Source organism: Lathyrus oleraceus, chromosome 2 (genome assembly GCF_024323335.1).
Source record: "Lathyrus oleraceus cultivar Zhongwan6 chromosome 2, CAAS_Psat_ZW6_1.0, whole genome shotgun sequence".
In the NCBI taxonomy this organism is placed as follows: Eukaryota; Viridiplantae; Streptophyta; class Magnoliopsida; order Fabales; family Fabaceae; genus Lathyrus; species Lathyrus oleraceus.
Window position 1 is genome coordinate 470,035,038 of NC_066580.1, and position 15,392 is coordinate 470,050,429.

Consider the following 15,392-nt stretch of genomic DNA (forward strand, 5'->3'; position numbering starts at 1 on the left):
GAGATGACTAAGTGAACTGGCAGGATATATCATCAAACAAATAGAAAACAAACTATTTGCTAAAATGTAACAATGCAGACCAGCTAAACACACCTGATGCAGGCAGGGCAAGCTACGAAGTACATCTCCAACATTAACCTGCTCCAAGCATACACTGCAGGTGAGATCATCATCTGAGGCTTTTGAGTTTCCAGCCGCATTTGAATTATCCTGCGTTTTCTGCTAGAAACAAAAAGAAATTAATCATGCAAACCTGCCGTCACTCCAAATGAAAATATAGTAATTTGATAGTAAGGAAAATAATCGATGTTGTATACTCATCATTTTGCTATTTATCTCCCTTATGGGAACATCAACTGGTGGAAAATTCACCAGACAATGTCAGAGATGGTGGTCTATATATAGCCATAATGGTCTATAAAAATGATAAAAAGATATTCAAGAAAATAATATAATGGCATAGATTTTCGAAGTCCCAAGCCCAACAATGATAAATGTGCTATTTATTTTTAACTCATCATGTAATATCCATTAAAGGATTGTCATCTCTTTCCTGTACCACCAGGAAATTTCCAGGAAAATCGAAGTATTAAGTAACAACATGCATAAAACCATACTCTCAAGGAATCGTCGGAGTTCTCATGAGAAGCAATGTAATTAACTTGTTTAGGCTAAATGGAGGGCACATCATAAAAATAAATAACCAAAAAAAACAATGATGTAGATGATACCTCAGCGGAAGTGGATGGCGATACTTGTGGCACTAAGGAACTACTTCTGTAAGCAAAAGCAGCTTCTTGTCATATAATCAGTAATATAACCTTTTAGTGCATATAGACTTCATAAATTTATGAATAAAGTAGTAAAAGTGTGTGTGCGTGCATACATGTTGGCAACTTGGCTTCTGTAATACTTTAGCATTCCTACACTATTAATATAAACCCATATAAAAATGCATTATCATGCATTTTATTTTACCAACTGTTAATTATAGGTAGAAGCTTCCCATTGTCTTCATTAGTTGCATCAAATATTCAAATGGGATCTTATTTTCATATAATTTAAAAGTATATGTAACATTAATCTATATCAATGCATTAAATTAAATAATTTCGAATGGTAAAAAGTCATTGAATAGTTTAAGCATACAATATATAGATATATAGATTTTGTTTGGATTGGCTTATGAACAACTATTTTGAGGTGATCTACTAATATAAGCATTTGTCTCATTGTTTGGGAAAAGATTACGACTTTAAGTTGTTTTTAGCTTATTTCAATATGCTCTTCAAGATAACTTAAAAAGACAACTTACAACTTATATAAACAGTTTAACCACGTTTCTCTATAATTTAAGGGAATATATAACAACTGATCGGACTGATCACTTACTTTTGGGGAACAGAAACCCTGTATTTGTGAACTGGAAGAGCATTTATCTCTTCTTCAGTCATAGAAGGTGCAGTAGAAACATTATCCGAATCCAGAGCTCTTAAAGTTTCATAATCTAAAATTGGAAAAGGAAAAATAAAACGAATTAGGAATATTATTATATAATACACCTGAAGAGTAGTGAACACATAAATTAACTACAATATTTTTTAATTTCAAAAGGTTGTAAAAAATTTATTGTGAAACAGAGTAAGAATTTATACTATGAAAAGAACAAACAAACCTAGATCATCAAACTCCCGATCAAGAAGTGCCAGCTGAAGTCTGAGACCCTGCAGACGCCCTCGGCTTGCAAGTGCTATCGATGGAGGCATATGCAACCGTAGTTCTGTGTGGCCAAGAAGGCCACTGGCTGCTGCTGCATGAGCTTGGGCCTGGGCTTGAAGCTGTTGACATGTCGCATACATCCTTAGCATTGTAGCCATCAAAAAAACACCAAGCACTAGCCAGAGCTACAAACAGAAAACCTCATAAATCATAAACGATATTAACAAGTTCATATTTTTTTAGATGAAATTTATATGCTTTGTTTAGATACATAAGACCTTACCAGAAAATTTGGTGACATCTGGTGGGAGTTCAGTATCATGAATAACAGGAGAACTGAAATATATACGGATTAAGTTGTGAATGGAACATTGGAGAAAATATAAAAATGCAAATTATCTACACAACAAATTATAAAAGAAACTTAATTTGAAAACATACCTGTTACGAGAAAAGTGAGTGAGTTGGAATTACTAGGACGTGTTGCATGAACACGTTGAAGAAAAGATTGAAATCAGTACAAAACAACACTTTATTCATTAAACATAAATCAAAGAAACAATAAAGCATCAAATTTTTTAGATATAATAACACATTTATGCAAATAATAATTGATGCAGGCAGTACATACCAATGCACGCCTCGCAGGCATAAATCCTGGAAACCCATTTTCTATATCACCTCTTGCTCCTCGAAAAACAAAACTCATGGCTCTATATATTTGAAAACTTGAACTAAAACTTCATAAGCTGACTATATACCCAGACCAGAATCAACAATTAAAACCTTTCAATATTCTGAAATATCAAATAAAATGGTAGTCAGTAAACAAGAAACCAACACCAAATACATGATTGAGGGTGAAATTCAATAGGTATCACAGATAAGATAAAATCGGGAAAAAAATCCTAAAAGTATCATATAATTATATCAAGAGAGAAAGTATATTATATAACATACCACACACTAAACCCATCAGGATTATCCCTAACATTGTCAAAAACACTTGCAATGCCTGAAACCAAATGAATGAAAATGTTAAGAAATGACGAACAAAACGCAGTAGAAATGACGAACTGAATCAGAAATGAAAAAATGCAGAAATGAAGAACATACCGCAGTAGAAATGACGTTCTGAAACCGATTCTTCAAACACTTTCTGGTATTGAAACCGAATGATTACAATGTATTCTCGTTCGCTGTTAGGGTTCGCTGGAGGGGTTTAATCGCAGGAGGGAAAACAAAAAGAACTGAGAACGAAAATAGAAGTCTGAAATTTAATTTTAATTAGACCTTAGACAACGCTTTTGTGGAAAGCGCTTTCTAAGATATGCCTTAGACAGCGCTTTCCAAAAGCGCTTTCTAAACCCCCACCTTAGACAGCGCTTTTGGTTTTAATTTTTTTTTTAATTGAAAGACTTTAAACAGCGCTTTCTCAAAAGCGCTGACTAAGGTCTATATTTAAAAGCGCTTTCTAAAAGCGCTGTCTAAGGGGGGGTCTTAGACAGCGCTTTCTAAAAGCGCTGTCTAAGACCCCCCCTTAGACAGCGCTTTCATTATTTTTTTAGAACATTTTCCGGGTTTTATTTTTATCTTAACCTTAGACAGCGCTTTCTTTTAAAAGCGCTGTCTAAGATGCGCTGTTAAAAAACCTTTTTGGCGTAGTGTTAAGTGCATTTTACCTTACGGTGACCCGTATTCCGTTTAAGCGCATCGTAACTTACGGTATTCAGTATTACACTTAAACTCGTTGTACCTTACATTGTTCTGTGATTCACTGAAACTCATTATACCTTATAGTGTTTCGTAATTCACTTAAGTACATAGTACCTTACGGTGTACCACGTTTATCTAATTAATACTAGTGTTTCACAAGACTGCATAATCAAATAAGCTTCACTTATATATTTGATCTCTTATTGATTTGTCATTGTATGTGCGACCCTTAAGTTCTCGTGACCTTGGCAATTATATCGAATCACATATTTAATATAATAAATAGTGAGTGGTATATAACATTACATCAATGTTATCCAAGTCACAAAATTGTCATGTGATTTGACAAAACCTTTTTGTTATATTGTTTATTTGTATAATGACTATGTTTATCTTATGTCTATATTGAACACAAGACATAGATCATGTCACCCTTGTCTAGTTCAATATTAGACCCTTAGACATATATCATGTTACGCAGGATCGAGAAATTCCATCTAGGTCACTCATGTCTCTCAACATGATTTGTAGAGTATCCATCAACCATCTTTATGATCATCTTGTTACAAATAATGTTAGATTGACAATATAGTACTCGACTTTACATCTAGGGTCCATAGTGATTTTAGGTCGAACGTATACACCATTATCACATTGATAATAACTAATGACACTTGCATAACATTCTATGTAGTATTATCATGGTTGATCAATCCAGTATAAATATTACTTATAATATTCATACATATGTGAAGACTTGATAACTCTTTATCCATGATCCATGAGATGTGATCATTAGTCTATCAACATAATAGTCTCAATATTTTAATGTTATTCTACTTCACAATAAAACCCGACTACATATATTTTATGAATATTGTCCTTATGTTTAATGAGACTCATGATTAATTCACAGTTAATGTTTCATTAAATGGACTAGTTATTCTATGGACTTTATTATTTTGGAAAAACAAACCTAACAAAGAAATGTCTTATTAGTATTAATAGATAATTTGATACAAGTATTTGGTTCTAATAACTATTGGTCTCTAGAGCTTACACCAACAAGAAGATTTACTTCATGCTATTGTACCATCTTGTGTGAAAATCTAGTTGATCAAAGAAGTAAGAAACAAAGTGTGGTTACTTGATCAAGCGCTAAAGTAAAATTTAAATCTATGACACAAGGAATTTGTAAATTATTATGGATGAAACAAGTGTTAAAAGACTTGAAGATACCGTGTGAAAAGACTGTATGAAGTTATTTTGCAATAATAAATCGGTCTTTAGTATTGCACATAATCATGTTCACCATGACAGGACAATACACTTTGAGATTGATCGGCATTTCATCAAAGAAAAGTTGGATAACGGGTTGATAAGTACAACATACATTCCTTCTAGGAATCAAGTTATAGATGTGTTAATAAAGAATGTACCAACATAACGATTCAACCAACTTCCTTGCAAGTTTAGAATGATTGATATTCATTCATCAATTTGAGGAGGAGTGTTGTAAATATTACAATACTAATGAAAAATTGTAATATTAGTCAGAAGTCCAATAAAAAAACCTATTAAATTTATTTTTCTCCAGAGTAAAATTATTTTAGCATTGTAATTACAATTTTTATAAATGAAATATTAATCAACACTATCATTTGCAGTAGAATATGTGTCATCTTCATTTTCAGCTTATCAATAACAATGGATTGTGATGTTTCTTGAGGAATTGAAGATTCATGAAGGGAGGAAGATGAAATTGCTAGTTAACAACAAATCAACCATTAATCTAGCAAACCATCCGATCAACCATGGGAGAAGCAATACACCATTGAGAGGAGATTCTATTTTCTTGAGAAATCAAGTAAACAATGATGGTTGGAGCTTGAAATTTGTTGAACTAAGATATAATATATTACTGATATTTTCACAAAACCATTGAAAAAAGCATGGCTTGATGACTTGAAAAGCTTATTGAAATGGAGAGGCTTTCAAACATAAATTAGGTGGTGTGTTAATTTGTAATCCTAGTTTAAATTGGTTAACCATTAGTTGGTTAAAAATTAATTATTTGATTTTTAAGGTAGTTAGAGTTTATTAAGAAATTTTCTATGCAAGTCATATGTGTACATTCTTGCTTACTTTGATCCTTTTAATAACTTGCAAGTCATGTGTGTAATTCCTTCTTCTTACTCATGCCTTGCATATAGCATATCATTCCAAGTAAGTAGTTTGTTTGTTTCTCTTATTTTTCTTGTTTGTTATTTTGCTTCCAGTTATAAAAAAACTCACCTTCACAAACATATTCACACTTCAAAAACAAAACTAATAAAAAAAAAATTTACATCACTCTCCAACAATAATCTTACGACTTGTATGGAGTGTTATTTTATCTATTGTTTGCTACACTTGAGAACAAGAAAAATGTATCACACCCCTATCTAACTCCTATCACTATCTTTAAAATTTTGTATCATAAAATTTCTATACAAATAAATCTTTTTATCAACATGTTTAAATCCTAAACCATGTAGAAACTGGTTTTTTCCAGCATCGAAGAGCCTCTACCACCCATGCGAATACCAAGACTACCATAATAATCGAAAGAGACATCATAGAGGCCCACAACAATTTAGTCGAAAACCTTATTGGTTTGCATTGATGTAACACAATTTCAGAAGCTTTGATCTTCACAATAGTGCATTTTGATAGTTTTTGCAAGTCCGGATATATATCAAGCATGTCCTGGATTGATCTACTATATGCATGAGCCATGTTGTATGAAGTTTGTGGAACAAATCTTCCGTTTTTTCTGCATTTTTCTATTGTTTCCTCTCGGCTACATGTGAACCTCGCAAGAAACTATAACAAAACGCGTTATAAATAATAGGTGTCTGAGTATCATTACTCGGACTTAGTTTTGAAATTGGTAAAGACTTACTTTTGGTAAATCGCCAATCCGAATGGCGTCATGAGGACATTTTTGTGGAATGTAGGTGTAATTTGGTGCTCCTGAGAAAGGGTTACAAATTTTCATGACACCTATTAATTCTTCATTTTCTTGGCCTATTCCGAGAAGCTCATACAATACTGACACATTAGAATTCAACTGAAACACGCAGAAAGAAACCGATATAAGAACATTAGTAAGCAAAAATTTGCGTGCAACATTAGTAAGCAAAAGTTTGCGTGCAACATTAGTAAGCAAAAGTTTGCGTGCATTTTCTTCTGAATGAGTGAATGACAAAAAAAATTTGTACCTCAACGATGAAACTGTGGATGGTGCTGCCAATTTGAGCTATCAATTTCCCAGAGAATGAGTCGTTTATGCACGGTAACATCGAACCCAAGCTACTGTTTTGTGGGTTTTTCTCAAAGTCTTCTAAGGCAGAACATGCATCATCTGCAAAACTGCATTCACAGTGAAAAGAGAGTTTAACAAATCGAATTCTAGTTACCCGATATAACTCAAGCATGGATGAGTTAGTTTACTTACGTGTGAAGGAAGTAATCAAAACCAGTCAAGAACCAGCACAGGCTTGTTAGCATCCAAAGGCATAGAATTATGCTGAAATTAAACCAATGAAAATATAAGACTTATATAGCCGATGCGAAGAATAATTAACTCGTATAACTAAGATCGATATCGTATATAGAAGAACTTAGAAAATAGCACTATATCTTACATTATAAATCCCGGACGCCAATAAAGTAGCATTAGAACTGTGTCAAAACAACAAAGTTACCAAACCATTAGTTAAAGGAAATTATTTGTATAGAAATAAGTCAAATATTAGTAATGAAGTTTCAATTGTTCTAAATTGTTTAATGCTTACCTAGTGATGCAATCAGTGTTGCTAAGTTGAGGCCTAGAACAACCATATGTGCTGTATGCCTACGACAGATTAAGAGCGTAAAATCAACGAATCAAACTAAATTAGAGATTAGGAAACAGAATTAGTTTATAGGGAGAACAAGTTTAATGCTGCATACGAAGTATGAGTGGCTTTGTTGAATGATTGTTCACTTCTGTCAATAAAACGACGAATCACGCGCGAGTTTGTTCTGAGACCTTCGGTTGTCGAATTCAAGCTCGTAGATATTTGTGGATTATATGGAAGTAGAAGATACTCTATTTGCTTAGTTGTTCTCATCACTCTCCCTATGGCTCCAAGTGCTTCTTCTCCTATATCAACCACAGTTTCTTTCAGTTTTTCTGTCCTCCGAAGGGTTCTCTGACTTGTTGCAAGTACAAAACTTGAAGCAATTCTGTCATAAATTTAAATACACAGTTGCTTCAATTTCATTTTCATCAAAATAACATTGAGCCTTAACTAACTAATGTAGCATGACACATCAGATACATATGTGACCGGTGTTAGACATTTATAAAACACTGACATTTCAGATTCTGTATGTGTCTGGTGTTAGACATTTATGTAACACTGATACTTCAGATTATAAGATGCGTTGTGTCTGACACGAAAATTGAGACTTACAATGCGAGAGATGTTAGCATGAGAAGGAGGAACAAAATGTGGATATAGTAATGATCCAAGCATTGTAATGAAGGAGTGGCACCACTTAGACACTTCACAATGATGAAGATACCTAAGACCAGTCCAAATAACAACCAAACTCCGGCGAAAGAGTATCCATGAACTCCTGTAAATGCCGCAGACTGAAAACATCAGAAACCAATACTCAAAAATCAATCTCAAATTCTCAGTCCTACAAAAAGAGAATTGAAAAATGTGTTGAAGTTGGAAAGTAACCAACTCACAGCTAAGTAATGTTTGTTTCGAACATCGAAGTCTCCGTTATAGTCTTTGAAATGTCGTAAAGGATCAGGTCTGTTGAAGGTTCTTCCATGAACTGGTGAATCTGAATCCGAAGCTAAGCATTTACGCGGAACTGAAATCAAGAACAAGAGAAGTAAAAGAAACAAGGTGTGATTGGTTGAGTTGAGCATGTTGTTTTATGGTTAGTGATGAAATGAAAAAAGACAACATTTGGTTTTGTTCTAAAAATGGTGACAAGTTTTGGAGGAATGGAATTTACGTGTAACTGAGTGAGCAAGGTAAGAATAGCTTGTAGCATGGTTTTGTTAATGTCAAGGAAGGACAAATGGTTATGTTAAAAGATAGAAGTAACGAATCATAAGCCGAAATTGTTGGTTTGTCTAATCTAATCTAAGTAAATTGACCATTTTTTTATATCATTTTTATTGCCAAAATTTGTGTCTTTGTTCTTAAGATTATATATATGTTTCACACTTTTGCTTTTTTGAGTTTGTGATTTGAATATATACGATTATACGTAGCGTGGAATGAACCCAAAAAAGAAAAGGAAATTAGCTTTGTACTATACGATTTTCTTTCTCCCCCTTTTCTTAGCACTTTTAGTTGATGTGTGACTAGTTATTTGGATGCAATTTAAAATGTTAAAAGATTATTTGATTATATTTTTGGGGATTTTGTTTGGACTTTTGTCTTTAAAGAACTCTACTTTTCAGTCTTTCAATTATTAGTAGTTAGTTTTTCCATTTTGAATAAGTCCCTTATTTTGGGCCGGGTCTTAAAGCGGATGGGTGTGAATCTGAATTTAATGGGATTCTTCGAACTCACTTTTGAGATAGACCAAATACCATTGGTTGATTACCTCCTTCATGAATCCTCGTATGAAAAAGTCAAATGCCACTTTTTGACCTCTCCAAGTTTATCAGACTTCTCCCAAAGATATTCTGACCTTCCAAGTGAGACTTGAACTTCAAGCTACATGTTAAACAAAACTTAGATTCTCTAAGACATGAACATGTACCATCTTCTCCATCCAACAACTCCAAAGAACTGCAATGAGAACGATCTTTTTGAAGTACCCAATCTACAACTCTGTAGACCCTTCTATCTTAAGTTGATGTGCCACTTCATCAACTAAGATTCTGATGTTGAACCAAATGTCACAACATTGTGTTTTAACATCTAGCTGTTGAATTCAGCTCCTTCTTCTGCCACTTGAAAGAACTTCCTCCCTACACAGAACACGAGTTCAACGCTCTCATAGACTTGATTGTGTAACCAAGTTTGAGTAAGCAACCTCCATCCTGCAGGTTTGCAGTTAAGTCATCCAAGCTCACACCTTGATGAATCCCTGCTTCTTCTCCAAAGACATCAGACACTCTGATGCATGAGTCTTCAGAAGGATCAGTTAGAGACTAACTCTTCAGCTATACCAAGGATTCCACTTCCTAAAGCAAGGCTGTTTCCATGGTGTCAAGAATGTTGTCACTTGTTCTTAACTCCACAGTGTGCATTAGCCAATGCACTTCCTTACCTAGATCAGAAATAAACTGATCCAAGTAACCACCATCAGGACTATGATGTCTTCTTCTTCTTGTACACACCAAGGCTGAACATGTTTCTTGCCAGGAAACCTTTTCAGAGATCATATGCTTTTGCTGCCACCAAGGAGATAGATCATAAACCAATGTACTATCCTTCCTGTGATTCTGCACAGGGTCTTGAAGAAGAGATGTTCCAACATCTTTAAGAACATCAGTTATCTGGAGCTCCAAGGATAATCAATTAAATACTTGTACTTGGCACAAGTAGACATTGATCTTAAATCCTTTCCCAATTATCCTTTCAGAAACTTCCACCATAAGAATACTTTGAAAATACTCTTCTTGTGTCAAGATCTTCTGCTTGCAAGCACCTCAATAGTTTTGAGAATCTTTCCAGATTAGATTCACCCTTAGGAATGAGAGAGATGAATCCTTCCTTGCAAATGTGTCACACAACAACCAGAACCCATGTGACACAGGTCAACAGTCAACCAGGCCCTAGGTTGACCAAACATGAGGAGGTTAATCAAAGCTCCCCCTCAAATTAACAATCATGGAAACTCCACACCGATATCCATGCATTGTACACAAATGTCTCAACATGACATACATCATCCCTACCAGTGGCAACTAACTCTATGAGTTATGCCTATACATACTTCAATCACACCAATCAGACTCCAGCTGACCATAAGTACTAGTGACAACAAAACAACACCAGTTAATAGTAGATATGCATTGCCAGAGCATACTACCTCAACCAACCTCTGAATCTTCATATTCTCACTCCTTGAAAGAACTGCCACTTCTGAGCGTGGTGTTTGAATACCAAGATTCATGGTCCCAATCCTCTTAAATGCAATAGCAATCAGGTTACCCCATTATTGACTTCTAACATCCAGGGGACTTGTCTTCCAACATAACATAGTACTTCAGGGAACAACTATCCAACCCTGATCAATCTACAGGAATAGGACAAACAACAGGAAATTGCACAATGTCACATCTCAACCAACTCCACTTCTAGAGATCAGACGTCTAGAAGTGACCTTCTTGAGCACACACACAGTTGACCCTACCCTTGTCAACTTAGCACACACAGATGTCTCCTCTTCCAGGTCAGGAATAGGTTCCAAACCAAAGTATCCCTTTGTTTGACACCTAAAAACATCTGCTCTTCAACCAGTAGCTGCATACTTGTTGAACAACATGTTCTAACATCACATAGAACATTAGTTTAACCTCCTTGGAACAAACCCTCCTTGAAAGTCTTCAAGGTCTTCATATACACTACCCAGGAGAGTAAAAGAATCAGTGATCAGGTGATTCTTACCATGAAGAGTGGACTTGATGAGACTCAAGTATCTTTGACATCTTTAGTAGATTATGATGAAATCTTGAATACAGCAGCCTTTCATCCACATGAGGGGAAACTACATCAGAGTTTGAGTTTTGCCAGGTATTATGCAGCGGAAATCATAATACTACTCACCCAATGAACACACACTTCACCAGATCAGCCTCCAAGAACATACCAAGTTTGAATATGATTCAATACTAGCACAGCTGTCCCACACAAAGGCCAAGTGCCAACCTCCAGAGACAGGTACACACAGCTCCTGTCATGAATAGTCCATCCACCTACTTCAAGGAACCATTCAGGTAAATCACAGAACCTTCCATAGGTTCCAACATCAGTACTAACATAACTCCTTGCAAGATACCAGAAAGTATCACCCATGAATCTCATCCAGAAACAGAACAGGATGCTTGCTCTGATACCATTTGAAATTCTGGCGTAGTCAGAATTCAGATGTTCTACTCCAAGTCATGACATCTTATCCAACATTGTAACTAATACAGCAAGACAGTTATACAAATTAAAACCCTGTACTCAAGCACGCTTTCACAGTTGTCACGACATCTGCTACTGTATTACCTTAGAATGGAAGAACACCTAGTTCTGTCCTTCTTGTACAAAGACACAGCAGAGATCAAACACCACGCTTACTTCTGTTGTGTTTGCACAGTTATCAGCATGATATATCAATATTGATTTGAACATCATTTGTTACTGTATTCCAGTTTGCTGGCTTAGTACTCGTGTTTCCTAAACTAAAAGTCAAGCAAGTTAACCTAATTTCCACACATTAGGGAGCTGACAAATAGGCTATTTGTTAGGTTCATTAATTGTAGGTTAGTTGTTATTTTCCTGGATTTTAGCTCAGCTGTTGGATTCCTAAAAATAGCCTGAGAAAAATGCTGAAACAGAAAAACTAATTATCCTACAATTTAGCACAAACTGTCAGGTGTGAATGTCACAACATTCAGTTTGACATCCAGAACATATACCTCATGATGATTCTGTTATGTTCCTGAAAACAGACTGTGCTAACTTTGCTATACTGTAAAAGACTAACCAGTCTCTACTTCAGTATCAGCCTACACGAACAATTGTCAAGACATCCAGTTTGACAGTTTCACTATGATCCTTTGGCCAGGTCTGTTATCCTCTTGAAGACCAGACTTAACTAAATACTGAACTGAGATCAACATGCCTATTATTCAGTATATGTTATTAATGATGAATGTCAAAACATTCTGATTGACATTCAAACAGAAGGCTATGTATCAGGTATGTTGTTAACTTGATAAGCAGACTGAAATACAACCTGAGTTATGGCAGACATGATTATACCATGCAGAAGGTAAACAAACACAGGAAATTGTTAACCCGGTTCGGTGCAACATCACCTACTATGGGGGCATACCAAGCCAGGAAGAAGATCCACTATCAGCAGTATTAATTCAGAGTTAAACTCCCCCGTTTACAACTCTTCACTTAATCCCTACCCAATGCAATCTATACCTAGGAACTCCTAGATAGAAACCTCCAGTTTCCATTCCTATCACTACAAATACAATGTAATGTTAAACAACTTGAACTTGCTTCACAGCTTCATTCAAGAACAAACAACTCTTACCTACAGGCTTTGAGTTACAAATACTCTCAGCTTTGAACACTGAGAAACACATGGTAACCTTCCCACAGATTGGGAGGTTTACCTCACACCCCCCCTAATTTTTCAATCTATGAGGCTTACAAAAACTAGGTTACAATATGCTATTTATAACCTAATCACCCAACTGGATTTGGGCCTTCAGAAATCGCAGCAAACTTCTTCTTTGCTGTTACAAATACAGCAGAAAATTTCTGCTACAAATAAGGTCTTCAACCTTGAGTTCCTAAAATCTCTCCATATATATCTCCATATTTAGAGCCTATATATTCTGATTGAGTCTTTAAGACCTCCACATGGGAGTTAGGATATTCACCAAATATCCTCACTAATCCCAGAATATATACTGAATTAATTAATTCAGTTTTCTACACATGTACGATGTCACAGACATGATGTTGTGACATCGTACATGACATGTTGGTCCAGATGTTGAACTTCTTCAACCCAACATATTAAAACAACAGAGATGATTACATTATTTGTTTTACAAAATTAATGTCAATCCTAAGGTATTAACAATTATGAAAATATATTTTCAGTCTCATCGAAATACGTCTTAATTGAGTCTCACTTTATACTTTTTACAAAATTTAGTCTGGAGATGCATCTTCGGACCCACCATATCAATATACTTCTATTTTAACAACTTAGTGACAAATTCAGAAGTGCATTTCCGAATTTATGAAGCGGAAATTTGAAAACATGTCATATTTGCATATTAACTAGAATTCCGGAAGTGCATTTTCGGATTCATCCCAAATGTTTAAAAAAATACGATTAAGGGTTTATTCAAAAATGTATTTTTGGACTCACTCTAATTTCACAAATTTCACCCAGCAAAATAAGATGCATCTTGAAGTACGTCTTTGGAATATTCCCTGGGACATGAATGAATTTTCAAAGGTTATTATTGGCCTAAAACTTGTATAAATATGGGTCTCTCATCTCTTATTTTTTACAAAATCATATTACATCATAATAAACATTAATTAACATGTCGCATATGTCTATTTCAATGGCGCGAAAACCTAAACTAAATTTAAGGTCACATAGTACACTCGTCTTGTAGGTTTAAAATTCATATTGGAGAATCTCCTACAATACTCAGATAATCGAAGAATTGTGAAGTTCGAGCACCGTTTACCATCAATTGACAATGAAGAAAATATTCAGTTCAAAAACTTTGAGCTGGAGACGAATGCATATTTAAGGATTATGTGAAATACATTTAACTATTACAAAACAAAAGTTTTGATCGAGGTGGATGCACGAAAGCTATAATACTCCATTTAGTAAAGGCCTAATATTACTAAATTCTAAGTATAAAGACAAATACTAGAAACTTAGTAGTAATTGGAGCTAAGGGGCATATTCGTAATTTGTGGATTAAATGAGGATATTTTTGGTATTTTGCAAGGTTGAGGTTTTACTATTATTGATTTTCATTCTTTTTCACTTATTTTTCCAAAATCATAAATTCGAGAAAGAGAGAAAGGGAAACGTGGAGGAGGAAAAGGAAGGAAGAAAAGCTTGCATGCAACCTTGCAGCTTGAAAGAATATCAAGTCAGTCTCAAACCTTCATCTAACTCTGATTCCAGGTTCAATTAAAGGTGGGGTTCTTAGGTAGTGAGTAATCTAAACTGATTATTAGGGAATTTAACCATGTTGGGAAAATTGGGTTTTAGAGGGATTTCTTGAAATTGCATGTTTACTTTGCTTGAATCCATGTTTTGTTTTGTTATTTGATGTTACCTTGATGCAATGTTGTGGAGTAATGGTCTATAACATGTTGATAGTTGTTCCGAACTGAATGTATTAGATTGGTATTTGAAACCTAGCATTTTGGGGTCTGATCTGCGTTTTCTGTAACAACAAAAAAGAGTCATAATCATAATGATAATTGTCACCCCTAGTGACGGGATGACGGTCATCGCTCTAGATCCCAATGAAGGGCGTGAGACTCGTGACAACCGTCAACGTATGTTGATGGGTGGTCCTCTTTTGAGTGTCACGGGATGGCGACCGTCGTGGCCATGACGGCCAGACCATCATCCTGATTGGGTCATTGTTATTTTAACTTTGTTGTTGTGATTTTTGGAAGATTTCTCCCTTCTGGTGATTAGTATGTTGTATTGGGATTATGGATCCTTTTAGCATGTAGTATTAATCGAGATGAGTTGGAGCACTTAGCTCAAAAAAAAAAACATAGACATATTACCCTATATATATATATATATATATATATATATATATATATATATATATATATATATATATATATATATATATATATATATATATATATATATATACCTGGTTCACCACTGCTTGAGGGTAGAAGTCCCAAAAGTAGGAAAGGTGGATTAATTCAGTATATCATATCTTGAGGGTAGCAGTTGTTGAGACTTCACACACAAAGGGAGGGGGTGAATTGAGTGGTTTGGAAAAAATTTGTTTTGAAAATCTTTGGGAAATAAAATCAGAGTTTAAAAACATGTTTGAAAAGCTTAACAGCGGAAAAATAAAATAGCAAAAAATAAATGACATAAAGGAAAGAGTCTGAGGGAAAAGAGAGAAACATCAGAAG

The 15,392-nt window shown here is 34.8% G+C and overlaps 2 protein-coding genes across 3 annotated transcripts; both read right to left on the reverse strand.

Annotated features, from left to right (window-relative positions):
• Nucleotides 1–1,266: 1,266 nt before the first annotated feature.
• Nucleotides 1,267–2,209, reverse strand: LOC127123793 (E3 ubiquitin-protein ligase SDIR1). Its single transcript, XM_051053978.1, has 5 exons — nucleotides 2,161–2,209; nucleotides 2,003–2,055; nucleotides 1,676–1,904; nucleotides 1,393–1,507; nucleotides 1,267–1,297 (listed from the first exon to the last, which is right to left on the reverse strand). The coding sequence occupies exons 2-5, from the start codon at nucleotides 2,039–2,041 to the stop codon at nucleotides 1,267–1,269; spliced, it is 414 nt and encodes a 137-aa protein (XP_050909935.1). The 5' UTR covers nucleotides 2,042–2,055; nucleotides 2,161–2,209.
• Nucleotides 2,210–5,743: 3,534 nt separating this feature from the next.
• Nucleotides 5,744–8,523, reverse strand: LOC127120486 (uncharacterized). Of its 2 annotated transcripts, none has more exons than XM_051050924.1 (9): nucleotides 8,222–8,523; nucleotides 7,938–8,119; nucleotides 7,432–7,707; nucleotides 7,275–7,333; nucleotides 7,125–7,161; nucleotides 6,935–7,006; nucleotides 6,699–6,849; nucleotides 6,380–6,547; nucleotides 5,744–6,300 (listed from the first exon to the last, which is right to left on the reverse strand). In XM_051050924.1, exons 1-9 carry the CDS (start codon nucleotides 8,408–8,410, stop codon nucleotides 5,953–5,955), a joined length of 1,482 nt encoding a protein of 493 aa, XP_050906881.1. In that variant the 5' UTR covers nucleotides 8,411–8,523; the 3' UTR covers nucleotides 5,744–5,952. The 2 variants fall into 2 exon arrangements, with proteins under 2 accessions (XP_050906881.1, XP_050906882.1); XM_051050925.1 differs by having other exon boundaries at nucleotides 7,938–8,103; nucleotides 8,222–8,348.
• Between the last annotated feature and the right edge of the window lie 6,869 nt (nucleotides 8,524–15,392).

What these genes read in the sequence shown, in the direction of transcription:
- LOC127120486 (XM_051050924.1), bottom strand. Translation starts at nt 8,410, where the DNA reads ATGCTCAACTCAACCAATCACACCTTGTTTCTTTTACTTCTCTTGTTC. An exon ending in GAAACAAACATTACTTAGCT is followed by an intron (nt 8,120 to 8,221) that starts GTGAGTTGGTTA and finishes TGATGTTTTCAG; the next exon opens with TCTGCGGCATTTACAGGAGT. An exon ending in TCCACAGTTTCATCGTTGAG is followed by an intron (nt 6,548 to 6,698) that starts GTACAAATTTTT and finishes TGCGTGTTTCAG; the next exon opens with TTGAATTCTAATGTGTCAGT.
- LOC127123793 (XM_051053978.1), bottom strand. Translation starts at nt 2,041, where the DNA reads ATGATACTGAACTCCCACCAGATGTCACCAAATTTTCTG. An exon ending in TCGGGAGTTTGATGATCTAG is followed by an intron (nt 1,508 to 1,675) that starts GTTTGTTTGTTC and finishes TTCCAATTTTAG; the next exon opens with ATTATGAAACTTTAAGAGCT. An exon ending in AGGGTTTCTGTTCCCCAAAA is followed by an intron (nt 1,298 to 1,392) that starts GTAAGTGATCAG and finishes TGTCTTTTTAAG; the next exon opens with TTATCTTGAAGAGCATATTG.